Source organism: Betta splendens, chromosome 3 (assembly GCF_900634795.4).
Source record: "Betta splendens chromosome 3, fBetSpl5.4, whole genome shotgun sequence".
Taxonomy (NCBI): Eukaryota; Metazoa; Chordata; class Actinopteri; order Anabantiformes; family Osphronemidae; genus Betta; species Betta splendens.
Genome location: NC_040883.2, coordinates 16,842,237 through 16,868,106, shown reverse-complemented (window position 1 = coordinate 16,868,106; position 25,870 = coordinate 16,842,237). Strand labels below are relative to the sequence as shown.

Genomic DNA, 25,870 nt, shown 5'->3' with positions numbered 1-25,870 from the left:
CGCCTCTTCAGCAGAGCAACATTACAGCATTCCTCCTTGCTGAGGTCATCTGTCTTCTGCTCTTTCTCTTCATCAGCACTATCCACAGCAGCATAGATAGTTGGTAGAACATTCAGATCAGCTGCCCTCTGAAAATGCGTACATGTAGGAACAATGGGTATTTTCAAGTCTTTTGTGAAAGACTTTGTCCTTGTGTAAGAATCATAACATAAAAATCAACTTCCTGCACCACCTCTAGTAATGTGGAGTAAAATGTGCAATATGATTGTCATACTGTTGCCTCGTGCTCACTCAACATGCAATTTGACTACCGCCAAATAAGTTGTTTTTGATATGTTTACTTTTAATAATAAACATATTTGTGTTTGTGGATTTTATTGTCTTGTTGACTAATTGATTTATCAACAATAAAATAATTAGAAATTAACATTATTTTTCTATTATCTGCGTCTAACACTATTTTCATTGCGGTGACTAAGTGCTGGATGTTTCCCAATGACTCTAAAAGAATGACCCCTTCTAAATAACATTGGCTCTCACTAAAGATTTTGTTGTATTTGGAGTTGCATCTTATTTTAATGTGGTCACGCAGTTTTTTGTCAGCAGCCTTCTTGGATATGAAAGCAAATCGCATCCCTGTTTTCCCCACTGGGTCAGTTGTGAAGCAAAGTGATGATTGTCAGCTTTTGTGAGCGTTGCAGGAAGGTGTGAACTGAGCTATGTTGACTGCTTTGTGAAAAGAAAGTGCACATATTATTAGCTCACACACACTTCCTTGCCAAGTTATAAGACACTGATTTGTTTTTCTTACTTTCTCCATACATAATGGTTAAAACCGTGTAACCAAATTGCGAGGGGGACATTATGTTCATGCCATATGTTTACGAGACTCTTGCTCAATACAAAGCATTGGCAAAACATCCTGTAGGCCATTTCCTGCCTCTTCTCCCTTAACTTCCTGTTTGTGCAATTTTGTGTGTCCCTAAACAGAACATTGTTTCACTCTATAGTGACACGGTGAAACATACCTGGCTCAGCTGGTCAGGGCAGTTCTTCCCGTTATGGAGTCTCTAACTGAGCTTGACTGTCTCTTTCTTTTTGACTTGCCAAACAATCCAGTATTGTCTATCTGCCATCTCAGAATCTATAGCTATTATAACTTCACATATATGTTTGATGTGTTCCCGCCCCTGGCTCAGGTAGACGGTCTATTCATAGGGTTACTATATCTAGCCAGGTTTTCTTTAAATCCTTCTCTTATCATCCTAGTCAAGTTTCAGGCAGTAAGGAGAGTAAGCTTTCAACCCCCTATGCCAAGAAATATTATTTTACTAACACACATGATATCAAAGTGGTACCCAAATAGACATTCACTATAAAAACAAGGTTGTGAAAGTGTCGTCATGTTTTGTTTTCTGATTTGTGTGTGCCACAAATTCTATAAAAATATATTGTTATTGACACTGTCTATGATTATCATAACTCAAGAAATTGCAGGAATGCGAAATTTTATCTTAATGAAAACGAGAAACGAACTGTATAGCTGTATAATGCTATCCTATAAGCAACATCCACTGCAAACACAGTATTAGCTGGATGACACGTGACATTCATAAAAAAGGTTTAATCGCACGGGCTTTAGTGCATCTTAAATTATATGTTTGACAGACTGCCCTCTCTGTATTAAGATTTGTGACACCTTGAGTCTAGAGACCTATGTTACACATCAATAAGCCAGTGTTTGCCACCTGTGATCACTCTATTAGAGACTTGAGCCTTGCATGTCATTTAGTAGCAACCGCCTGTATTGCTGCACCAAGGTAATGGCTGCCTTCCTGGTTCCATTTCTTGTAAACACATTATGGAAAGTCTAGTGTAGCACTTTCTTGGTCCTGCTTCTCAAAACATGTTTGGACTGCTTCTGTGGTCCCCGCTGTTAAAGTCATAGTAACAAGGAATGTGTCTAAGTGGCAAATGCTTTGAGAACGTGAAAGTATATCAAAGAGGGGTGGGGGTGCATTAGCTGTAAGTGTTCACAGATGTTAGTGAAAGTTCATCAGTTCTGTACATGTCTGAAAAACATTTCCCTGGAAAGCATTTAGACACCGGAAGCCTAAGCCGCCAATGCTTCCTTCTTGCCTTGTTTACTTGTGTTTGCGGCCTCAAGCAGGGGAGCTTGGCCTCAGATAAATCAAGTGCTAAATCAAGTTATTCCTGTACATACCCATTTGAATGAGCTCTGTCTAGATCTCCCCCTGTTGCGCATCTGAATTTTTGGTGGAATCTTCTTGCTGTGGCAGTTGTCCCCTTCAGGGATGATGCATTAAAGCGAAGTTTAGCTCTACCCTACGGAAGGGTCATCAGATGGTATGTTGAAACTGAAAATAATTGCTGGGTGTGACTTTGTGGAGCAGCTGCTTTTGTCCAGTAGCACGATGTCTCTGTAGTAAGCCAGGCAGGCAGGCATGCAGTGACCTTGGCAAGGCCACGTTAAATTGAAATGTACACCAACTATTTCGTAATAACACAAGGTCTGCCAAGTCACACCCTCTTCCCTCTCTCCTCCATTCAAGCTGATTGGCTTGGAGACAGACACAAACACGTTGCCTGCTGGCCCCTCCCTTCCTCCGGGGCAGCTGGGTAATAACACAAAAGTCACCCTTTGCTGCTGTTAAAGTTTTCACATACTGGTATATACACACACGCACGCACGCACGCACACACACGCATATATATATATATACACACACACACACATATATATATATACACACACACACTGTAGTATGTGACCAATTACAGTGTGCTTTGTGTGTCTGATTTTCTGCCTGTGTGTACATTCTTAAAGAATACTTTCATGTATTTTGATTTAACAGAAGTTAATTGATCATTAAAAACATTTTAAAGTAGTCAGTTTGATGTGATGCATTCGGTTTTTATAGCAACAGTTAAAAATGTGCTTCATATGTCAAGATCCTTTTGGTTTTTTAAATTTTTTATTTAACAAGAACTTCAACTAGCCATAGGAAGAGATGTTTTATTGCTGCAACAATAATAACACAACTTTTACCTGTCTCTTTCAGTAGCAATACATTTATGTATGTTGGTGTCTATGCAACCAGCAAAATTAACTTTGATTATTTTCTTTTACTTTTGTTACAGAGAAACCAGGTCCGGAGCGGAAGCGTATTAAAAAAGAGCCCACCAACACCCGGAAGGCGGGCTTGCCGTTTGGAATGGGGATGCCAGGCATCCGGGCTGGGTACCCTCTCTCCGAACGGCAGCAGGTGGCCTTGCTCATGCAAATGACAGCTGAGGAGTCCGTCAACAGCCCAGGTGCGTGCTTATCATGGAGACCACGTCTAATGTGGAAGGGTAGCAGGCAGGCAAAGGAAGATAGTAGAAAGCTTTATATGTAGAAAATGTTAGCGTGTGGGAGAGTTAGATTGTGTCTTGTTCCTGCTTCTATATTACATTTTTTTTCCTAAACCTGTGCTGTCAGTACTTGTTTTAGCATAGCAGCAGTAATGACCACATAATAGATTTTGTTGCAGCGACCAGGAAAATCTTGAGTATTGCATTAGTCTTAAGGTATTGATGCAGTCACAGCATTTGAGCGAAATTATAATGCATCGAAACATGGCCGACTTATTTAATATCCTTTTTGATTATGGTGTTAATTCAGTTTTATACCTCCTGAGATCCTTTGAATTGGTAGCTATTCTGGTAAACAAAGCCATTTAGACTGAAATTTATAGGTTACTTGCAATAGCACTATTGTTGTAACATTAGTTTTTCCTTTTCTTGTTGACATTTGAGATAAAATTAGCAGGGTGAGGATCAGCACATAGCATCTATTTATATGTTGATTCCTGTGGTGCATGCCTGAAGGCATGGACATAGATTAAGTGAGTGTCTTTCAAATATCATTTGGGACAATAGTTGTGCAAACTCAATAATGTAAATGTGATTAAGGCTTGAGTTTAATCTTGTAAATGTGATGAAATGAGCTCAAGTGAAGTAGATTCATGCAGCCTGCTGCTGATTGTAAGAGTGTGGTTGCCCCCTTCTGGCTGCAAGTAGTTCAAACAAGTTATTCATGACAGAATTATCAGACAAAATAGAAATGTTAAAAATGTGCCAAGACACTGTTTTAGTGTTAACATAGTTAACATTTAGTTACATAGTCCCATCTCTTACAGACACAACACCAAAGCATCAGTCACAGTCCAGTCTGGGTCAGAAGGGAACACCAAACTCTGCATCTAAAACCAAAGATAAAGTGAATAAACGCAATGAGCGAGGAGAGACTCGGCTGCACAGAGCAGCAATCCGTGGAGAGGTACGCCGCATCAAAGAGCTCATCAATGAGGGAGCTGATGTGAATGTAAAAGACTTTGCAGGTAAGCGGGCCCTTTATAGATTTGTTTAACTTTGATTGTTGTTTAATACAAATATTGCACATGCCTCTTACACCTGTTTGTCTTATCTTTAGGCTGGACTGCATTACATGAAGCATGCAACAGGGGGTATTATGATGTGGCCAAGCAGCTGCTGGCAGCCGGAGCAGAGGTCAACACCAAGGGTCTGGATGATGATACGCCTCTGCATGATGCATCTAACAATGGACATTTTAAGGTAAAATGTTTCATGGTCATGCACATAAAAACTATGGTGGTGCAGTATATTTGTGTTGTTTGACATCTAAAGTGATAATTATACTGAAATACTTTACTGTTTCAGGTGGTAAAACTACTTTTGCGGTATGGTGGGGACCCACGTCAAAGCAACAGGAGAGGTGAAACCCCACTGAAGGTCGCCAATTCTCCAACTATGCTGAATTTATTGCTGGGGAAAGGCACTTACACTTCCAGTGATGAAAGTTCATCAGGTATGCAATAATAAAACTGAGTCATTTAATTGCTGTCACAAGAAAGACAAAATCTAGATGTTTTGTACACACACAAGGTGTATAAAGTGTTCCTCTCCTTCCTTTACTTTCCACAGAATCTTCAGAGGAGGAGGAGGATGCCCCATCATTTGCCCCTTCCAGCTCTGTTGATGGCAATAACACAGACTCAGAGTTTGAAAAGGGCCTGAAGTTAAAGGGGAAAACCATAGACCCTCCAAAATCTGCTGTCACACCAGTCAAAGATGAATACGAATTTGACGAGGATGATGAAGAGGAACGTGTCCCACCTGTGGACGATAAACACCTCTTGAAAAAAGACTTCCGTAAAGACTCAGTCAGCAAGGCCAATAGTTTTATCTCCATACCCAAGATGGAGGTCAAAACTTATTCCAAAAGCAACTCGCTTACACCAAAGAAAACCATCAGGCGGATCATCTCCGACAGTAACAGTTCAGACGAGGATGATAGGACTTTGTGTTTCACCCCAGCACCTACACCACGACAACAAGCCCAGCAAACAAATAGCAAGACAAGAGACTCTGTCAGCATGAGCTCCAAACAACAGAAAGACAAAAATAAAGTTAAAAAGAAGCGGAAGAAGGAGAGTAAAAATAATGTCAGTAAAGAAGTGAGGTTTGGTAAAGTCAATGACAAATTCTGTACGTCTGATTCTGACTGTGGCGATATGGAAAGTGAAGACGATAAGGGCTCAAATAGTATAAAAGACTCGTCTGCAACAAGCCTGAAAGAATCCCCCGGCTTTAATGCATCCTCCTCCTCCCATGGAAACTTGAACTCTCAGAAACAAGCACCATCATTAGCAGAACAACATCCAAAACAGTGGAGGACAGATGGTTGGAAGACTGTGTCGTCTCCGACATGGTCAGATGTCAGTTCTCTCTCGGATTCAGTCAGAACGAGACTGTCCAGTGAGTCTGACTATTCGTCTGCTGATTCCAGTGTGGAGTCTATAAAACAAGTTAAAAGGAAAGCGCAAGAGAATAAAAAGAAGAATAACGATGTGCACGGCAGCACAACTGACAAGAAAAATTCAGATCTCTACAAAAATTCCAATACAGACGGCGCCGTATCCAAAACTGATGTAGATGGCAAAGTGCTGAAAAAGCATAAAGTGAAGCACAAGCACAAAAATAAGGAAAAGGACAAGGCTCCTAGTCTAGTACTTAATCAAGACATGAATGAAAAATTTGTCAAGAGCTATTCATTTGATTTTGATGATTCAAGGCAGAAGTCCTTAATTGTTGAGTCCGAATCACCTGCTGAGAGCAAGGTGAAGTTGTCCAAACATGAAAAAGACCATTCAAAAAAGGAGGACAGGCTTTCAAAAGGCAAGGCTGAGGATAAGGACTGGTCATCTGGAAAAGACCTGCACAGAACGAAAGAAGAGAAATATAGGAAAATGAAAGACTCCACAAAGGACAAGACGAATAAGGAGGAGAGGGAAAAGCCAGTAAAATCTGACAAGGACAGAAATCTCAAAGAGAAAGAGAAGCCCAAGGAAGATAAACAAAAGGCTCACAAAGAGGAGAAAAAGAAAAAGTCTAAGGAGAAGTCCTCGTCAAAGGCAGACAGAAAGAGTGAGCAAAAAGAAGAGAAACATCTAAAGGTGGACAAGGAGAAAAACACCAAGGAGGACAAAGAGAAATGCAAAAAAGACAAAGCACAGAAGGAAGACTCTGAATATGACGCCTATGATGTTAACAACCGTTTCCTCAACCTGGAGGACACAAAGCTCAGTGTCTCAGATGACCATCATGACAGATGGGGCTCAGAGATGTCCTCTGATTCTTCCTTGTATGGCGATGATAGTTGGGATGCGCCCGTCAAAGACTACAAGGAATACAAAGCCAACAATGCAGTTAAATTAATAGTTGAAACTGTAAAGGAAGAGACAAGAAGGAAAGAAAATAAAGTCAAAGACAAAAAATCTGATCACAATGAGAAAAGATCAGATAAGGAAGCCTCTAAAAAGAAGGACAAAGATTCTTCAGAAAAGACAAATGAGAAGAAAAAGGACTGGTCAGAGAAACAGAAATTAAATTCAAGTCACTCAGTTGAAAAAGAAAAGAAGCGTAAAGAATCCACAGACTTGGTGAAAGACAAAAAAGACAAGGATTCACTGGACAGCAGTCGAGACCGTAAAGACTCGTATGAGTTCATGAAGGAAAGAAAAGACCTAAAAATTAAGCAGGAATCCATAAGAGATGAATATGGCAATGATTCTTTTTTCAAAGACAGTGATGCTGGTAAACTGTGTGATATCAGAGAAAGAAACCACTCAGGAAAAGAGAAAGATAAGAAGGGTGAAGGAACAGAAAAGCGAGAAAAGACAAAAACTGACAAGCACAAAGAGAAGACAAAAGACAGAGGAGCTGATCAGGAAAAAGACAAGAGCGAGAAATGCTCTACAGAAAAAACAAAAGAAAAAGATGTAGACCGGGGCACCAAAGACAAGAAGGAGGGAGCCAAAGACAAACATAAAGAAACTCATGGCAAAGACAAAGATCGAAAGGCATCTTCAGAACAGACCAAGGAGAAGAAAGATAAGACCTCTCAAGACAAACATGCTGATAGAGAGAAGGATTTCTTGGAAATAAAGAAAGAGGAAAGGAAACCGGAGAAAAAGTGGTACAAGATCGCTGACATTTTCACTGACGAAAGCGATGACGATGAGGACAGCTACAGCGGCAGTGTACTTGTGTCTGACCCTATCAGAAAAGACTCGACGCCGGACCTCGATGAGCTGGATCACTTCCCTTCAGAAAAAGTCAGAAAAACATCAGTAGAAGCTAAACATAACACAGAAAAGGCAAAAGACAAAGAACACAAAGAAAAGAAGAAAGAAAAGTCCACATTTGACACAGGCAAAGACAGAAAAGGCTCCCTGGAGAAACACAACAAAGACAAGAAAGATTCTGTGGACGTCAAACACAAGGACAGAAAAGACCGAATGTCATTAGACTCAAATCAAGACAAGAAAAATAAGCAGAAGCTGCTGGACAAGCGGGACACCAGTGAGGAAAAGACAAAAAGCAAATACAAAGACAAGCTTGACCATTCGAAAGAGCGAAAGCCCTCCAAAGGCAGTGGTGAGAATGAAAAGTCCCTATTGGAAAAATTGGAAGAGGAAGCTATGAACGACTATAAGGATGATTCCAATGACAAGAACAGTGAAATCTCCTCGGATAGTTTCACTGATAGAGGTCACGATCCTGTCCACACTAGTTACTATGACTCAATCAGCTTGACAGACGTGTCTGAGGATAGAAGAGATTCTCTGTCCATATCTACACCCCAGGACAAGTTCAGAGAAAAAGAAAGACATCGTCATTCCTCGTCATCCTCATCCAAGAAAAGCCACGACAAGGAGAAGGAAAAGGTCAAAAAGGACAAAGCAGACAAACGTGACAAAACCGAGGAGATCAGGGAGTCCTACAGTCGTAGAGAGAGCCTTCCTTTTGAAAAAGAGCCCATGCCTCTAGAGGCAGACCCTTACACATTCCCATACGGAGGTAAGGGAGATGGCGAAGATGACTTTGAGAAAACATTGGAATTTGAAAAAGAGATGTCCAAGAAAGACAAAGACAAAACATCTGGCATCATCAGTGACAGGATGAAGGACAAAAAGAAAAAGGAGAAACATAAGGAAAAACTGAAGGAGGAGAAGAATAAGTATATTGATGGTTTCGGATCATTTAAACACTCCAAGGAGGATGTAAAGTCAGGGTTGAAAGATAGCCCACAGGTGACTATTCTGAAAGACAGGTCAAAAGACGAAAGCCCAAAATATGACCTGAAAAAAGACAGAAATCGGGATACATTAGACAAAGACAGCAGAATGGATCACAGTAAATCTAAGTCAAAGGATGAAAACGAGAAACTCACTCAGTCCAAAGACTCGGTGCGGAAAGAAAACCGCCCACGTGAAAAACTGCTAGTGGATGGTGATTATCAGATGACAAGCTTTGGCCAGATGTTGAGTCTAAAAGATCAGGAGATCGAAGAGCGTCACAAGCGACACAAGGAGAGAATGAAACAGATGGAAAAGTTACGACCCAAGTCAGGGGACCCCAAACTAAAGGACAAGACAAAGTCCACAGAGGAAGTCCGGAAGAATCGCAATGAGCTGTCATCGAAGAAATCCAGCAGCTTGGAGACTGGTCTTAAAGAGAAGAAGCTGAAGGATGTGGGTCTTCCTGCACAAATGATGTCCCCTGGAAGGAAGTTCCAGCTTTCAGACAGTCAGAACTCCAAAGACTGGCTGACTGGACACCAAATGAAAGAGAACCTCCCCGCTTCTCCCAGGCCAGATCAGAACAGGCCAACTGGTGTGCCTACACCAACATCTGTGATGTCCTGCCCCAGCTTTGAGGAAGTAATGCAGACACCACGAACACCATCCTGTAGTGCAGAGGATTACCCTGATATTATGTTGGACGGGTTAGACTGCCAGAACTCCTCAGCTATGACCATGTCAATGAATGCCTGCTCCCCATCCTTCTTTGAAAGGTATTGAAATGTTCTTAGATGCTGTGTCTTAAGTGTTTTGTATTCCGTCTAATGTATCAGATTTAATAATGTCCTGTTTTTCTCTCAGCAGGTATTCTAACTCCCAGAGTTTCCCGGAGGGTACCTGCCCTACCCCTGCAAAAAATCTCCAGCTCCCTCTTGTCAGCCGTTCTGCATCCTCCGAGGTCCGGAGGCCTTTAGAAGACGAGTTCAAGGCTGAGGCTGATAAGTTCCTGCGACAACAAAGTGATCCAGCAGCTGTCTTTGATCCAACGTCCTCTCAGACTTTAGAGGACAAATCATCAGCTGCCGATAGGGTGGAGTGCCTATCTTCTCCTTATTTTTCTCCAATGATTTTGTCTCCTCGTCGTGAGTTGGTTCACCCAGCACCAGATATGGCAACACAAGCTCTTGGTGGCACGGAGACCAATGAACGCCTCACTGAAAGCGTATACAGTTTTTTGCCCAAACCGTCTACACCAGTTCACAGACCTGACCCCCAGGAGCCCTGCTTTGAAATTGCTGCGCCACCAACCCCAGCTCCTGCTGCTTTGCCACCTCTGGACATTGATGACATCTCTGAGCCTCACCACAGTGAGCCTAACCTGGTACTCTCAGATCTTCCCTCTGTCAAAAAGGAACATGAGCAAGAAGAGGATGACGAAGAGGAGGAGGAGGACGACGACGATGAGGAGGAAGGTGAAATGGATGAGAGAAACGACAGAGACCATTGTGCAACAGAGGAACCAGAACAAACCAGAGATCCATGTTCTTTCTCTCCTCGAGTTGAAGAGCCACTGAGAAAGAGCTGGCCTGCAGAGTCTCCAGACCCCCATGATCCAGAGATTCACCACCTGTCTCCGACACACTCTGCCCCCAACCACGGCGAGAACTGTTTTGATCACAACATGGGTTGGAACCCTGATATGGACCTTAAATCTCCCCACAGAACATATGGGGAGATAGAGACTGCTGTTTCCAAAATAACCAGCCCATACTCTCATTCGGACAGCGACATGCAACATTTGTCAGGACACCCATCCATCACGCCTCCTTACGCTACATGGAATAGGTGGCCCAAAGAAGATCCAGAAGATTTGGCTGAGCAAAAAGAGGCTGTCGATGATATCCCCTCTCCAGAGCAGCCTGAAACTGCTTTGGACAGTGAATCCAACTATTTAAACACGTCATCTTCATCTAATAGGCTGGAGTCTTTCTTCCAGGACTGCAATAAGCCTAGCATAGAAGATGGTCACCAAATGGACAGTGAGTCTTCATGTGTAGACCCAGACAGTAGACAGAGGACACACAGCTTCAGTGGCGCCACAGACGGACACATGGTTCCAGCTGTTGGATCTGACCCTGTGGTGCCCTGGGCTGACCCGTTCTCAACTGATGCAGATGACTTGGGAATTTTCTCTTTGCCTGACTTGCCACTACCAGACAAGTCTGAAGAAGTAGAGCCTCGAGATCCAGAATTAGACAACCACAGCAAAACTGTGCCCACCCATAACAGACATACCATTTCAGATCCAGATGTGCAGGACATAATGGAAGTGGATCTACCAAGTTTGGCCAAAACGTCTGCTGGAGATGTAGGTCTCTGTGAACCTAGTGGACAGGACTTTGTTGTACCATCACCACGTGCCAGCTTCCAGCAAGAGCTGGATCCTGAACCTCAAAGTGTCCCAGTGAACAGCTCCCTGTCTCTCTCACAACAACAGAGTAGCATTTTGGATGGAAAAAGAACTTATGGAGTACCTGAAGAGTCTGATCCTAATATGCTTTATTTATCTGTGAAATCGGACATCAGTCATCAACATCACATAACAATGCACTCACTCACTGAATCGTTGCAGTTACCACTGGATTCGATGTCGGTTGTCAAGCCAGAGGTAAAACAGGAAGAGTTGTCTGAGCCTGTAGTAGAATCTGTGACGCGCAGTCCTCTCCCTCAGTGTCCTCAGGTTACCTTCTCCAACACGGTGGAACCACCAGACACTCAGGAGACCTCATCCAAGCTAACGCCAGTAAACCTGACCACTGTGTCCACAACTGTAGAAATCCCCAAGAAAGTAGAAGAAATCCCTCAGAGGGTGACCCGCAATCGCATCAAGAATAATCTCTCTGCTGCTGCTACCCCTCCTACCTCCAGCATAATAACCTCAACTGCTGCTGCCACCTCTGTAACAGCCAGTCTAGCAGTGACCATTAACCCAATTCCTTCTCGAACCCCGACACCCACCTCGGCATATTCCTTGGCAAATTTGAAGAAAGACAAAGAATCTGGGCTCCCTGTCTCTTCTACCACATCTAATTTAACTCCAGCTGTTACTGTATCTTCTGTGACCTCGGTTCTTGGTAAAACGACAAAAGGTCGCTCTCTCCAAATGGATGACGAGGAGTCTCAAACCCAGCACCCACGTAAGAGGAAATTTCCCCGTTCTGCTGGCCAGCAGGTTCAGGTCCAGCTGGTAAACACAGCCATGCAGCAGACTAGGGAAATGATTCAGCAAACTTTGGCTGTGGTTGTCAACGCCATCAAGCTGGATGATATTGAGCCCTATCACAGTGACCGTTCAAACCCTTACTTTGAATACCTGCAGATCAGAAAGAAGATTGAAGAGAAAAGGAAGATTCTGTGCTATATCACCCCACAGGCCCCACAGTGTTACGCTGAATATGTGACCTACACCGGCTCATACTTGTTGGATGGCAAGCCCCTCAGCAAGCTTCACATCCCTGTGGTAGGTTATGGTGTCTTAACATTTCTTTTTAACATTACTGCCAGAAAAGTGAAGACTGATGGGGAAAAAAAAGATAAAAAATTCTGGTGTTTCTCCTAATCATTCACAAGAGAAAAACATTTAATTGTGTATTTTCAAATTTAAACACTGTATAATACTGTTTATATTTGCTCATTAGATTGCCCCACCTCCATCGCTGTCGGAGCCTCTGAAAGAGCTTTTCAGACAACAGGAGGCAGTAAGAGGCAAGCTCAGATTGCAGCACAGTATAGAGCGGGTAAGGAATAAACCTTCTGGACAAGGCCTGTTTCTTAAACATCTCATTTCCTGTGCTCCCTCTCATCCTCTCATGCATGTTGCTCACTTTATGCCACTACCTTTGCATACAGTACAGTCTCACAAATGTACACAGAACTTGAATCTTGAGAATGACCCGAACACTATGGTAAGAGGTTAAACCTGTTTTAGTAGAGATACAAGAAAAATCTTTGGTGTGAAGATTATCATTCTATCTAAATTCTATTTCTATCTATTTAAATCGTTTTTAAATAAGTGATGACCAATTTCTTGAAACATACTTTGTTGATTGTAACATGTTTGCTATGACCTCACCAATGGAAGTTATTCGACTTGATGTCCAATTTTGTAATATTGCTGGGTTCTCTGTGTCTTGCTTTTCACAGGAGAAGCTGATCGTTTCATGTGAACAGGAGGTTTTGAGGGTCCATTGCAGAGCAGCCAGGACAATAGCCAATCAGGCTGTTCCATTCAGCGCCTGCACCATGCTGTTGGATTCTGAAGTATACAACATGCCATCAGAGAGCCAGGTAGGAAAGGTGAAAAATACATTACTTGTCAAGTCAATTACAACTTTTGTTTTGTTATAGAAACAGTTTATTACTTGATCTATTAGTAAATCTACATTATAATTGTCTTTATCAGGGTGATGAGAACAAGTCCGTTAGAGATCGTTTCAACGCTCGCCAGTTTATTTCTTGGATCCAGGATGTGGATGATAAATATGACCGCATGAAGGCAAGTGCAAGCACTTTGCAATAAGTCAGTGTGTTTGTTTTTTTTTATTTTTTTAGTTTAAGTTGGTTAAACCACATTCAGATTTTTATACCATACAATCAATGCTTTATTTCTTCCCCCCCCCCCCCCCCCAGACATGTGTGTTGATGCGGCAGCAGCACGAGGCAGCAGCCCTCAACGCAGTGCAAAGGATGGAGTGGCAACTGAAGGTCCAGGAGCTGGACCCGGCAGGGCACAAGTCCCTCTGTGTCAACGAAGTGCCGTCCTTCTACGTGCCAATGGTCGACGTCAACGACGACTTTGTCCTGCTACCTGCGTGACGAACCTGTGCTCACATACAGAGAGCAAACTTGGTCGGAATCGCTTCTTCTCAAAGAGACTTCGTTGAACAGAACGAATGGAAAGGGCTAGCAAGTTTAAAAGAGGAAAACATTATATTCCATAGAAAAAGAGTAAAGATGAAAAACTTGCTCTCAATTCCCTTCTGTGAAGAAGGAAACGTGTTTTTACTGGGGAAAAACAAAATACACAACTTGCACTTTCATCCTCAAAGTTTTTATGCTTTTGTTTGAACAGAGTGTCAGAAGCAGTTTTTGCTTTGAGGCTCTGACATCGGGACGCAACTCCTCAGTGCTCGGTTATGGTGAGACAGGGGACAGAGATATATTTTCTGCATTTGTTTTTCGTCCCTGCTTATATAGACCCACCACCACGGGGAGGAGGTGTATCAGAAAACTGTGCTCCCGAAAGCGTAGTACCTGTCCTGAGGGAGGACTGAGGAGAAGCCTCCCCTGTAAATCCAGGGCTCCTGGTGGGCCAAGAGGACTAGACAGAGTGAACCGCTGACCCAGAGTGCATCACGTGAAACTTCAGTGTGTATTTACAGCTGGACATCTCTGATAGACTGACGAGAGAACCAGCCGCTGATGGTTTGGGGGCCTACGAGATACATACACAGAGAGTGACTGAATAGGTCCAGCTAAACAGTAGTGCAACAGAGCCTGCAGCAGGTTGGAACACAGCGGAGGATTACAGATGTGTGTGCATGTCAGTGCCCAGTGTGTGGAAGGAAGAGACTGAGCAGAAGAGGACAGGCGTGGAACTCTGAGGACAGTCCGGAGCGTTCCTCAGTCCCCCTGCCTGCTGCAACGCACGCATCAGACCGCCAATGACTGCAAAACCGTCACAGGATGAACAGAAGAAACAAACATAACGAATGTTAAGATTTAAAAAGACTTTTAAGAAATTGTGGTTTGGCAGGAGAGAGAAATATTGTTTTTGTCTATTTCTTTACTTGGGCATTTCATTGTTTCTGAGGAAGTGACTTGAAACACTACAGAGCCAATATTAGTTTAATGGAAAAAAACAAAAGAAAACAGAAAAAAAAGTTGTATTCCGTAAATTATGTACAGTTTTTATATTCGTTAACCAATGTATTCTTGCTGCCTTCTAGATAATTTATTTTGCCACACATTGCTGCACAGTTGTAAATAACCTATGTACTGTAATATCACTCAGTTAAGTGTAAAGAAAAAACGTAAAAGTAAATAAAATAAAAAATTATCTTTTTATGTACAGTTCACTTTTGGGCAGCACTTTCCCCCCCTTCATATCCATGGGCCAAAACGTGTACGTGACTCTGTCAGGATTTTGAGAGATTCTAGTGCACAGATGTATGATCCCATCTCAAGATTCAACCCAGGCCTAGGTAACCTGGACGTGGGTCACCACAACACACGCATAGCTGACTCATCTGGATTAGAGCGACCTCCAACAGGTCAACCACCATATAGTCCCTCAGATGTAGCAGAATAGTTGTTGAGGATTTATTTAAAAAAATAGACAGAATATTATTCATTGCTTTACTACACAAATATATCCGAAAAGTTTTCAAACCAAGAAAATGCCTTTTTCAGTGAAAAAAATGTACTCATTGTTGGGCAAAGTAATATAGATATATATGGGTGGGATGAGCGTTAGAGATGTCATTCACAAGCAAAATCGTCATGTTTAGTGGTTTCAATATATATTTTTTTTCTTGAAAAATCTGGACTGGAATCTTTTCTAATCAACTCTTATATAAAAGCAACATCCCATGGGTCTTTCTGCTAAATTACTGTTCTGTTGTTCCAGCTTAAGCAGACAAAAAGTTAAAACCGTGTCTAAAGGTTTTGTTCCATACAAATCGTGAACATCTTCCTCTTCCCCTCTTGTCCAACAGTAGAGAGCGGCTTAATTTACTGGGTGCTGTTCCAAACTTACTCACTGGATGGCACTGTGGCTTGGTATGTTAAAAAAACTCTAGAAATTCATTTGGCTTTGCATGAGACCTGTAGCCTTTTACTTAATTTGGTGTTTTAAAACAATAGAAAAAGTTTTAATTCAGCTCATAGGGAGTTCAGTTCCAGTACAACACTTGTGTCTGTTTCATAGTAAAATTGTAGGTTTAAGAACATTTGATCATCAGTCTTTTAATTTTGAATCTGTCTGAGTGTTCGGCTGGTGTGGTCAGGGATTTTAAATGTTAGGTTAATTCCTCATTTTACTCCTTTGTGTGTTCCCATACTCGTGGTTCTTGTGTTGGGCCCAAGCAGACGGTTCTGGTTACAACTGTTAGAAGTGAGCAGACGTTAATGGTGGAGGGGAAAGAGGAGCTGAATAGACAGATTTTGGTTTTTAACTTATCAGTCCCATTGTCAGGTCACTGGTGAGACTGCCTGTCTGTGAGAGCTGCTCGTGTATCCTGATGGCAATATTATCCCAAACGTTTAAGTTACTTACACACTGTCGGTCAGCATAGCTGTGTGTGACATGTCTGGTCAAGGGCAATGGTTGCTACTGTTACACTGTGCAGTTTTTTTCACTCAGTTGTTGGCTTTTACAGTTTCTGCAGTGGAGGTTAAGGGTCTTTTGTTCACACGATCAGTGCGTGCATTCTCGTTATTTTAAGCTTGGTGTGTAGTTTGAATGTGCCGTGTTTAACGTATGGGTTTTTTCGTTTCTGTATAAAGCATAAACAACAGTGGTTTGTCAATCATGTCGCTATCGAGCAGAATGTAAACCGTTGCTATGCCCTGACCGACAACACCCTCTCTATTGTTTACAAGACATCGAGTGCGTTTCCATTTCATGTCCCCCCATGGTTTAATCCCTACCATTTGTTTCTTTCTGTAATAACTTCATTTCTTTCACCCACAAAGGCTTGAAATGGTGATGGTTGATGCACGTGACAGCCGATTCCTCCCCTAGTCTGCGGTGCAGCCGCCGCGCAGAGCAATAGACTAAACACATCCACCTGCATTGATTTACCCAGCGTGAATAGAACAACGGTGATTCTGGATCACACGGACTTTAAACGCGTGTCAGCCCTCAGATGCACAGTAGAGCACTTGGCCGTGGTGATACAGATGCTAGCCTGACACCACCTCAGTCAGCAACATATTACCTCTACTTTCTCACATTCACTCAATGTTTATTTTAGATTTGTGTTTTTCTTACTGAACATAAATATACATAATTGCAATTTATTTCGTTCTATAGAATCACGATTTCAAGCCTTTTTTTTTTCTAGTTTTCTTTTGTTTTATATTTTAATTAAACCCAGACTGTAGCTGTTTCTTTGTTCCTTTTTTAGAATGGAAAAAGACTAATAAAAAGCATGGAGAACTACTCTTTAAATGGTGAGAAATGACCTATTTATTATCTTTTTGGTTTTTTGTTTTTTTCTGATACCTGTGGTATGTTTTGAGTTGAAGTTGGTCTCCACTGTGTAAATTTTCCTCCTTGTAATGCGTGAAAGAGACATAGTGTACATAGCTTTGTAAAAAAAAAAAAAACCTCCCAGGACGTTTTGCACCCTCCTCTTTGTACTAGTCTGAAAAATTGGGTAGAATGTGGGGTTCTAACAGCAACGAGCTGTGCGCCCTCGCTGCAGGTGATTATGATGTAACAATGTAACATTTTTTTTTATTTGTACAATGTAGTTTATTTGTGTACATATTGTTGGAGCAGCTAAGGGGGTGGGGGGGTTGGGGTAAATGAGGGGGTTGTTGATGCTATCGTCAGTGCTGTAACAGAAATCCAGTACTTTCACCTCTAGCTGTTGTTGATTTCCTTCAAAAAAAACTAAAAAGAAAGAAAAAAAAAACAACAAAAACGAGAATGAGGATGGATGGGGGAAAAAGACTAAAACTGAAAAGTAAAAATTCTAAATTGTTATTTTCTACAGTTGCATGTACAGAGAGCGCGAGAACTGCTGTTGTTCCTCAGAGATTATGTTCGTTAATAAAATTTTGAAATATTACTCTGCTGCTCTCTGCTTTGTGGTTTTGTGTTTGCATTTCCATTTGCGTTAAGCATAAAAGTTGCATTGACTGAAACTAAGCATCATTTAATGGGGGATATGAACGAGTTTTTATATCCAAAAATATTTTTTAGCAGGTTGATGAGTATATTTGGTGCCAGAATTGAGAATCACAGTTTGACATACCTGCTCTAAAAGGGATTTGAAGAACATGGTAATTCTATATACTGGTGGAATCCATCCTTGATGCCTGAGGCTGAAATGCATCATATTGAGTTGTCATGGTTCCAGGACCAATGTTGCATTTAGTGCACATTTTCCTATAACTGGTGCGCAGTGCAGTTATATAACAGTGCTCTGTGTGCGCGTGAGACACGATGAGTCGATCTTTAAAATCAAAACTGATTTGCCTATATTCAAATATTTACCGTTTATTTTCAGGATTAGCATCGAGCTCAGCCACTCATCGGATCGGCATGTGAACACGTGCAGTGGTGAGTGGGTCGTAGTAACTGGACTCCAGTCATTTAACCCGCCGCTGTCGGACCTCTCCCTGTTTCTATTGGTGGCCGGAGTCTGGGGACATCGAGGCGTGAGACAGCGGCAGGTGTGTCCCCCGCCTTCCTCCTCCTCCTCCTCCTCCCCCCTCGGCGAGTTTACCTTCAGCGGCCGCGTCGCGCGTCGAGCGAGTGCGCGCGCTTACTGCGCAACAGGCGAACATATGTTCCTCACGCGCTCGCGTTCAAATGGATTACGATACGAAGGTTTTCCCCCACACGGGCGGCTACGGACGCTACAACCGAGTCGTGGTCGTGTTCAGCTGGTTCCCCAGCTTCGCGGTGCTGCTCAATCTGTTTAGCGACGTGTTCTACACGCTGATCCCGGACTCGTTCCACTGCAGAGCCGACCCGCAGCTTCTCCCCCCCGCGGTCCTCCTCGGCAACCTGTCCACACAGGACTACGTCAGCCTCGTCTTCCCCTGGGACAACGGCACCGGCACCGGCCGCAGCCGCTGCGAACTCTACAAGTACCCACCGAACGCGTCGGAGCTGCCCCGGCACGTGCGCAGGGAGAGGGTGGCGTGCACGCGGGGCTGGGAGTACTCGCAGGTAGCGGGCCTCCACAGCAACTTCGTCACTGAGGTAAGAGCGGTTCATCCGTTGCTCTCCTTCTGCTCTGCTTGGCGTGGTTTGAACCACACTTGCTCGGTTCATCCGCATCCTGGCGTTTTTTTTGTCGTCTTATATAAATATAAATGGGCCGCTGACTCTCAGCATCTGGGACTGAGTCACCGCAGCTGTGGCCTCGCTCCAAGATGGTGGAGTCGGGCTGGGTTGGTTCCAGCCTCTGCTCCAGTCAAAAACACTCTCTCTCTGCGGGAAGCGTGCGTGTCATTAACAACATCCAGTCAGTGTTTGCTCTGGTTCAACATTTGAAACGTTTTCACAGACGGAACAAAAGGCTGAGCAGGAGTCAATTAGAACCAGGGCTTCGTGGCTGCTGAACGCTTCTACTTCGTTAGAGACTTTCTCCTACTGTAACCAGAGGCTGAACACAAACAGACCTGCGTAATTGTGTCCTGTTGTGTAACTTTAACTAAATAAGGATCCGCTTCTCCCGACGAGCTGGCCTCCAACAAACACGTGTGCCTTTATCACGTTTGGCTGCTGTTTTGCAACACGGATGCTGACAAACAGCACAAAGTCATTATAGGTGACTGCTCCTGGACTTCAGATTGTTGTCTGTGCACAATGGCCTCAAGGAAACAGGAAGTGGAAAGAAGGGGACTGTTTTCTCCTTTTCCATTGCTACAAATCATGGCGTGAGTCCTCAGCCCCTTCCTGAGGCCGTGAGCATTTCCTGTACAGCTTCCCCTGCTCACAACGCGGTTACTGGGACAAAAGAACGCCTTACTGGAGGAAGGCCTAATCAGAACACACACACTCCCACTACTGAACCAAAACCGAGTCCAGGTTCATTGACATTTGAGAGGTGATTATTTTAATCACAAGTCTGCCCGAAGCCTCACTTATGTAATGTTCTTGTGTGTTGGGAGTGACGGACACAGTTAAGAAACCAGAATAAGCTAGCGACACGTTGGAGCAAATGTCACTAAAACATCATCACTTCACACAGAGGTTGAAGTAGAGGAGACGGAGGAAGGAGGCGCCGGAGCTGCACGAAGGCTCCACTTTGAGCTCCACCTTGTTCTAATGTAATAACACCATCAGCAGACGCCTTAATGTGATTAGGAAGGACATGATCTACATTCCTCCTCCTCACAGAGCTCCCTCTGTTTGGTGGCTGCACCCGTAGCCCTTATTCTTGCGTTGGCTTCCATCAAATCAATGGTATTTACGGGAAAAAACAGTGAGCGCATACCTCACAAATGTGCGTCTCAGTCGTTGTGTGTTACCTGTATTAGATATATCACAACTCGCATCATATCGCAGTGTTTTCGTGGGGCTCTTTACTTTGGCTTCCTGCATTCCAGCTGGCGGCGGTGAAGGGGTCATGGCATAAAACGCGTTTAAAGCAGGACGACGTGCATCTCAAATGAGATTTAACATTAATGATCTGGAAAAGCCATTTATGAACACTGTTATCAGATTCTGCTGGCAGAAAATGGGGCATTCTTAACTTCTATTTTAAAAAGGTATACGGTTCTGGGCCTTCATGTTCTTCGTGTACCTGTGTGGGTTTCCTCCTGCATCCCAACAACCTGCAGATTGTGTTGGTTTGTGTTTTTAAATGTCTTTTTGCTCCTTTCGCTCGCTGAACATCTTTGTCTTTCCAGTGGAACCTGGTTTGCAGCGATTACTGGAAAATCCCTCTGCAACATATCTGCTTCATGACAGGATGGATTCTGGGATACATCCTGCTCGGTACTTTGTGCGACTGGTGAGTGAGGATCATGTTTTACCGTTTGAATCCCTTTATTATATGTTGCCGTAGTAACTTTGAACACACTGATTAGAAGCTGTATAAATCGTCTGTAATTCTGAAATAATTATTACCGGACTGTAATTGGCTCATTTATACAACAGCCTATGTCGTTTGTAACTTGCGTTGAACATTGAAACCGAGCAAGTTGCTGAGAACACCTGAAGTGTGTTCTGTGCTGAGTAATAAAACAAACTCACCCATCGACCTGATTAACCAGATACATAGATACACAACTCTGAGAGTCTTAGCTGAGTCAATACAGCCTTTAGCTTCTGACTGGGAACTGAGAAGTTCACATTGTCTAAAGGACTGGCGATGTTAAATTAATGGAAATGAAATGCATGTGATACGACTTAGGGAATGAAGTCCTCATATAATACAATAAGTGAATGATTTTTCCTGTGCGTTTGACGCTGCTCACAGCTCTCGCATGTCGGCTTGTTGCCAGGTTGGGCCGGCGCCGGGCCTTCCTCCTGTCCGTCAGCCTGTCCAGCCTGCTGGGGGCGGCGGTGTGTCTGTCCAGCAGCGCTGAGGTCTTCCTGCTGCTGCGCCTCTCTCAGGGCGCCGCGCTCGCCGGCGTGTTCGTGTCATCGTACATCATCAGTGAGTCCTCCGCCAACGCAGTGCAAACTAGCCCTGCTCACGGTGAGGTTGGGCCTCGCGGAATTATCAGGGCGTTCGGTGAACAAACAGTGGAGAGTTGCATAACGGCAAGAAGCGTGGGAAATAATAATACACCTGCTCTTGTTTGTTTATTCATGCAGAGAATTGAGGCAAATGTCAGATATTATTATTGCAGTTTCCTGGTAATTTTCGACATACAATAAAATTCTGCTGCTTGCACATTTTAGAATTGTACTCCCTTCGAACAGACATAAAGAGATGCGTACTGAATAAGGTGCCCGGGAACTCAACACAGACTTAACAAGGGATCTTATCAGTTAAAGATAACAGGAAATTCTTTTGTGCCGTTACGAAAGCAAATAAGGAATTGTGCCGACGTTTGTTTTTACAATCTTGTCTTTTCTGCAGGAGATGCAAACAATTAAAATCAGATTAGATTAGTTCTCAGTCAATACTGGGGACTGAAAGGACTCAAAATGACTTTAATATACTCCAGTAGTCGTGGCAGGTGCACTGGACCCATCGTTTCCAGGTTACAGGATTTGTAACAGCATCTTGGTCCAGTCACAAACTACGCTGCTGTCTCCTGGTAAACAAGAGGTTCCTCTTGGAATTTCTCTGTCTTGTACCAAGTCCTTCAAAACAGACAGACACAACGCTCTGAAGCAACATGGGCGTCTAACTGTTTATAAAGGAAGTATGCATTTGTGTGTGGGATGAGGTGGTACTAGTTGGTGTAAAGGGCTCACACACATGCTTCAGTGTATGAACATACTCCCACATTCCAGCGAGGTCAGGGTTACTTTGAATCCAGTATTTTTTTTTTTTATTCCTATTAGTTAACTCAATGTTTACGTGTGAGAGGTGAAGCTCTTTATGATGTCCTGCCAGCGCTGCTCCTCCACCGGGGGCACAAAACAATAGGTGGACAGACGCGAGGAGAGGAAGTGAGCTCCTCATTTTCCTTCTCCACCCTCTGCAGCAGGGAGGAGATGGAAAGAGAACCAGGGCTGTGGAGGAAGCGGGTTAGAGTTCAGCAGAAACATCCACAGCTTTTCTCAAACGCGTCCGTGACGTCGTCTGAGGCCTCACGGCCTGGAAGCGTCGGGTCCAAACCTGCGTGTGAGGCTTGAACAAGACGAAACGAATGGCTCAAAGCTACGGGTTTTATTGGTGCTGCTCTGTAGAGACCGAGGTCCTCGAGCTGGAGTGGGACCACAGGCGTCAGGGGTGACGCCGTGTTGGTGGTGCATTTACATCCTTGTTCTCAGCACCTGTAACCTCTGGGTTTAAAAGTCCAAGTGAAATAAAAATCCAGCGAGTTCATGTTAATTTATGCCTGAGCAGCAAATCTGCCCATTAGAGTCACACACTGTGGAATGCAACACTTCCATCAGCTGAGTGCCTCAAGATTCCCAACAGCTCAACTCTCCTTTAACGGCTCCACATGTAGAATTTAGCATAGAATTCCACCTTTCACTGCCTCCCAAGCTGTTCCAGGATCAGTTTAAGACCTTTGTAGCCAGACCGTACATTGGACCTGTTAATAGTAAGACACATTGACTCTCCCTCCTGTCCCAGGGCTGGAGCTGTGTGACCCTTCACATCGGCTCATGGTCGCCATGGTGGGCGGCTTCTTCGGCGTGTTGGCGGAGCTGCTGTTGCCGGGCTTCGCTGCTCTGTGCCGTGATTGGCCCGTTCTGCAGGCTGTGGTCACGGTCCCGCTCCTCCTGCTGCTTTCCTATTGGTGGTGAGTCCGCGGTGGCAGGAGTTGTGTCCACGGGATGATTTGTGTTATTATCACTCTGTCATGGTTTTATGCCTGAACTCTGGTAATGATGTCATATATGTGGACGAGTTCAACAGCCAAGCCTTGTTTCCTCAGCTGTGCTTCGCTGTTTCCCGAGTCTCCTCGCTGGCTGCTGGCCACAGATCAGATCCCTCAGGTGAAGAGGAGTCTGCAGGAGTTCTCCACCAGGAACGGGGTTTGTCTCCAGGACGAACACTGCCCCGGTGAAACCTTGATGTCAGGTACAGACACTCGCATGTTTGTGTGCGGAGACAGACTTTTCCTGACAACACCCACCCCCTCCATTCATTTCCCTGTTGATCTTTGAAGTCCTGGAGAACCAGACAGAACAACAAGCATTAGCCAGAGAAAACATGCTTTGGAGCTTCGATTGGATGTTTCTATTTAGAGGGTTTTCTTTCCAAAGATCCCAAACTGCCCAAATGTCTGCAGACAATGAAACGCTTGGCTTTATCACCACATCAACTCAGAATACCCTCAGAACGTGTTGCTTGTTTTGTGGTTTTCTGTCATTAGTAGAATAGAATACATCTTGTTTGCATTAACACTGTTGGCTTCTTGTTCATAAACCTGTTTAGAGCAGCACCTAATGACTTTTTTTGGTGAATTTGCTTAATGTGTCATGAATATTTATTTGGTTCACAAAACCAGAATCAGAAAAAAGCAAAAGCTTTTATCCTACTTCATTAGACCCGTGTCTCATTTAAATGCCATTTTGTCAACCAAAGGTGCAGAATCTATTTTAAGTTCATTTCATTGTGTACTTGGAGTTGCAGGATTACTGAACTGGCTGTCAGAGGTTTCCTTGCATTTATTTCTAAATCCAGTCACTGTTTTGTTGTAACCAGTAATAATTTCCTGTTTCCGCTTCTAGAGATAAATTCAGCTTACGGTGAGGACCGTCGGCCGAGGTTCTATTCGGTTCTGGAGCTGCGTCAGACCCGTGTTATCTGGAAGAACTGCCTCATCCTGAGCTTCACGCTGTGAGTCTCGTCTGCGTAAACACAGGCTCCCTCCCAGTTGACAGTGATTTGCACCCCCTAAATTAAAAGTCAGCAGATGAACCTTGAGCCCCTGCAGGTTCCGTTCAAACCCCGCCCTCTCCCCCCCCAGGTTCATTGGAACAGGCATCCAGTACTGTTTCACCAGAAACCTGCGCATTTTCTCCACCAACTTCTACTTCAGCTACTTTGTGCGCGTGGCGACCGGCGCGCTGGGCTGCGTCTTCATCTGCCTGTCCGTCAACCACTTCGGCCGGCGCGGCATGCTGCTGCTGTCGGCCATCGTCACGGGCCTGGCCTCGCTGCTGCTGCTGGCCCTCACCCAGTGTACGTGTCTGCTGACGGTTTGCGTTCACCCGCGTCACATTCGCATAGAAGGTTGAAGGAATGCTGGGTTAAAGCGCCCGGTGTTGACTGTTGCCCTCGCTGTGTGTCAGACCTGCATGGAGGCCTGGTGCTGGTGCTCTCCGTCGTGGGGCTGCTCTTCTCTCAGGCTCTCGCCATGCTCAGTGTGTTCTTCGCCTCCGAGGTGATGCCGACTGTAGTTCGGTGAGTTTTTAGTACAATCTGCAATATAATACTATATACTTTTGCTGCAGTGAAGCCAGCATCCGTGCTCTCTTCCTGCTTCTCTCTCTCTCTCTCAGCGGCGGCTGCCTCGGCCTGGTTCTGGCCGCCGGCTGCGTGGGCATGGCCGCCGCCTCCCTGATGGAGCTGCAGAATAACGGCGGCTACTTCCTGCACCACGTCGTCTTCGCCTCGTTCGCCATCCTCTCCGTCCTGTGCGTGATGCTGCTGCCCGAGAGCAAGCGCAAGCACCTGCCGGACTCGCTGAAGGAGGGCGAGAGCCAGCGCCTGCCGCCCTTCTTCCTGTCGCGGCCCGACAGGGACAGCCTGCCTCTGCTGCGCACCCGGCCCGCCTCGTCCGAGTACGACCCCGACAACTACTCGCGCCTGGTGTCGGCCACGCGGAAGATGCTGACCAAGGACCGACTGCCCTACAAGAGCGGCGAAGCGGCCCAGGCCCCTCTGCTGTCGGGCCCGGAGAGGCACGCGCTGACGCAGGCTGCGTCCGAACGCGGCTGACGCTCATCCTGCTCTTGACTGGACCTGGCTCCCTCTTATGACGCTCTACCACCGTCCCCTTGAATTAGTGTCTGAGACCTGAGGAGAGGCCTCGAGTTGGACGCAGTGCACTTTAAAGCGGAAGTCTGTCAGCTTTCAGCAGCGTTTCAGGCTCCTCACATTCTTTCCACATAGATGCCTTTCCTGCCATGAGACCTATGAGGGCGATGACAAACTCTCTTGCAGCCGGTCCAACTGGAGTCATGCTGCTTAAAATGTTGGACCGTAGATTCACCAAACAGCCAGTCGCGTAAGCAACAGCCTTTGGGAACCAGGAACTCCTGCACTTTACATTAAGCCTCTGTCGGATGCACCAGCTAAGCTCATCCAAGTTTTCATTTTCATGTGTTGTTATACTTGTGAAACGCACACGAGGGCGCTGCATAATTTACTGGTGACTGAATAGAACATGTTTAATATCTCCCACTTCTAGGCCTCATTAATCTAGAGCCACAGCTGGCGGTGGTGAGTTCTTTGTCTTTTCTATAAACAGCTTCATGTCACAAAGTGTTATTTAAGAAGGTGCTACGTTTTTTTAAATGGATGGTCGCCATTTAAATTTTTTTAAATGGCGACCAGACAATGAGTGGCTTTTCTCTGTCCAGTGATAAGTATGAATCGTGCCTTTGAACTTTTAGTGGCGTGGCCTTGGAGGATTTCACATGACACCGACATATTTTACACGTTTTTCTATGATTATTTTCATTTTAAAGAGAATATAAATTTCTTCTGTGATGTCTTTATAGATTATTTCCACACAGTTTCTGAATGAATGTGGAACTCTTCCAAAATGACTTTTGTGTGTTTAATATTAAACATGATGGACCCTCTATTGAA

At 44.3% G+C, this 25,870-nt stretch overlaps 2 protein-coding genes across 6 annotated transcripts in view; both read left to right on the top strand.

The window, feature by feature from the left end:
- ankrd11 (ankyrin repeat domain 11) overlaps positions 1–17,527 on the top strand; it is a 70,821-nt gene extending 53,294 nt beyond the window's left edge. For 2 of the 5 annotated variants that reach the window (XM_029144864.3, XM_029144862.3), the window contains 10 exons: positions 3,163–3,336; positions 4,203–4,403; positions 4,496–4,638; positions 4,744–4,891; positions 5,008–9,442; positions 9,531–12,189; positions 12,368–12,466; positions 12,873–13,025; positions 13,132–13,224; positions 13,359–17,527. In XM_029144864.3, the coding sequence (XP_029000697.1) occupies positions 3,163–3,336; positions 4,203–4,403; positions 4,496–4,638; positions 4,744–4,891; positions 5,008–9,442; positions 9,531–12,189; positions 12,368–12,466; positions 12,873–13,025; positions 13,132–13,224; positions 13,359–13,544 (8,291 nt within the window). In that variant the 3' untranslated portion in view covers positions 13,545–17,527. The remainder of the gene's footprint in view (positions 1–3,162; positions 3,337–4,202; positions 4,404–4,495; positions 4,639–4,743; positions 4,892–5,007; positions 9,443–9,530; positions 12,190–12,367; positions 12,467–12,872; positions 13,026–13,131; positions 13,225–13,358) is intronic. The other 3 variants (XM_055507618.1, XM_029144865.3, XM_029144866.3) reach the window with 3 other exon arrangements.
- Positions 17,528–17,982: 455 nt separating this feature from the next.
- On the top strand, positions 17,983–25,870 carry slc22a31 (solute carrier family 22 member 31). Its single transcript, XM_029144868.3, has 9 exons — positions 17,983–18,669; positions 20,325–20,428; positions 20,922–21,076; positions 22,679–22,847; positions 22,983–23,128; positions 23,782–23,890; positions 24,021–24,235; positions 24,346–24,457; positions 24,556–25,870. The coding sequence occupies exons 1-9, from the start codon at positions 18,274–18,276 to the stop codon at positions 24,992–24,994; spliced, it is 1,845 nt and encodes a 614-aa protein (XP_029000701.1). The 5' UTR covers positions 17,983–18,273; the 3' UTR covers positions 24,995–25,870.

Bases quoted from the DNA above. Each gene is read 5' to 3' on its own strand.
- slc22a31 (XM_029144868.3), top strand. From the start codon at position 18,274: ATGGATTACGATACGAAGGTTTTCCCCCACACGGGCGGCTACGGACGC. The intron at 20,429-20,921 runs GTGAGTGAGGAT...GCTTGTTGCCAG, and splicing joins CTCGGTACTTTGTGCGACTG to GTTGGGCCGGCGCCGGGCCT. The intron at 21,077-22,678 runs GTGAGTCCTCCG...CTCCTGTCCCAG, and splicing joins CGTGTCATCGTACATCATCA to GGCTGGAGCTGTGTGACCCT.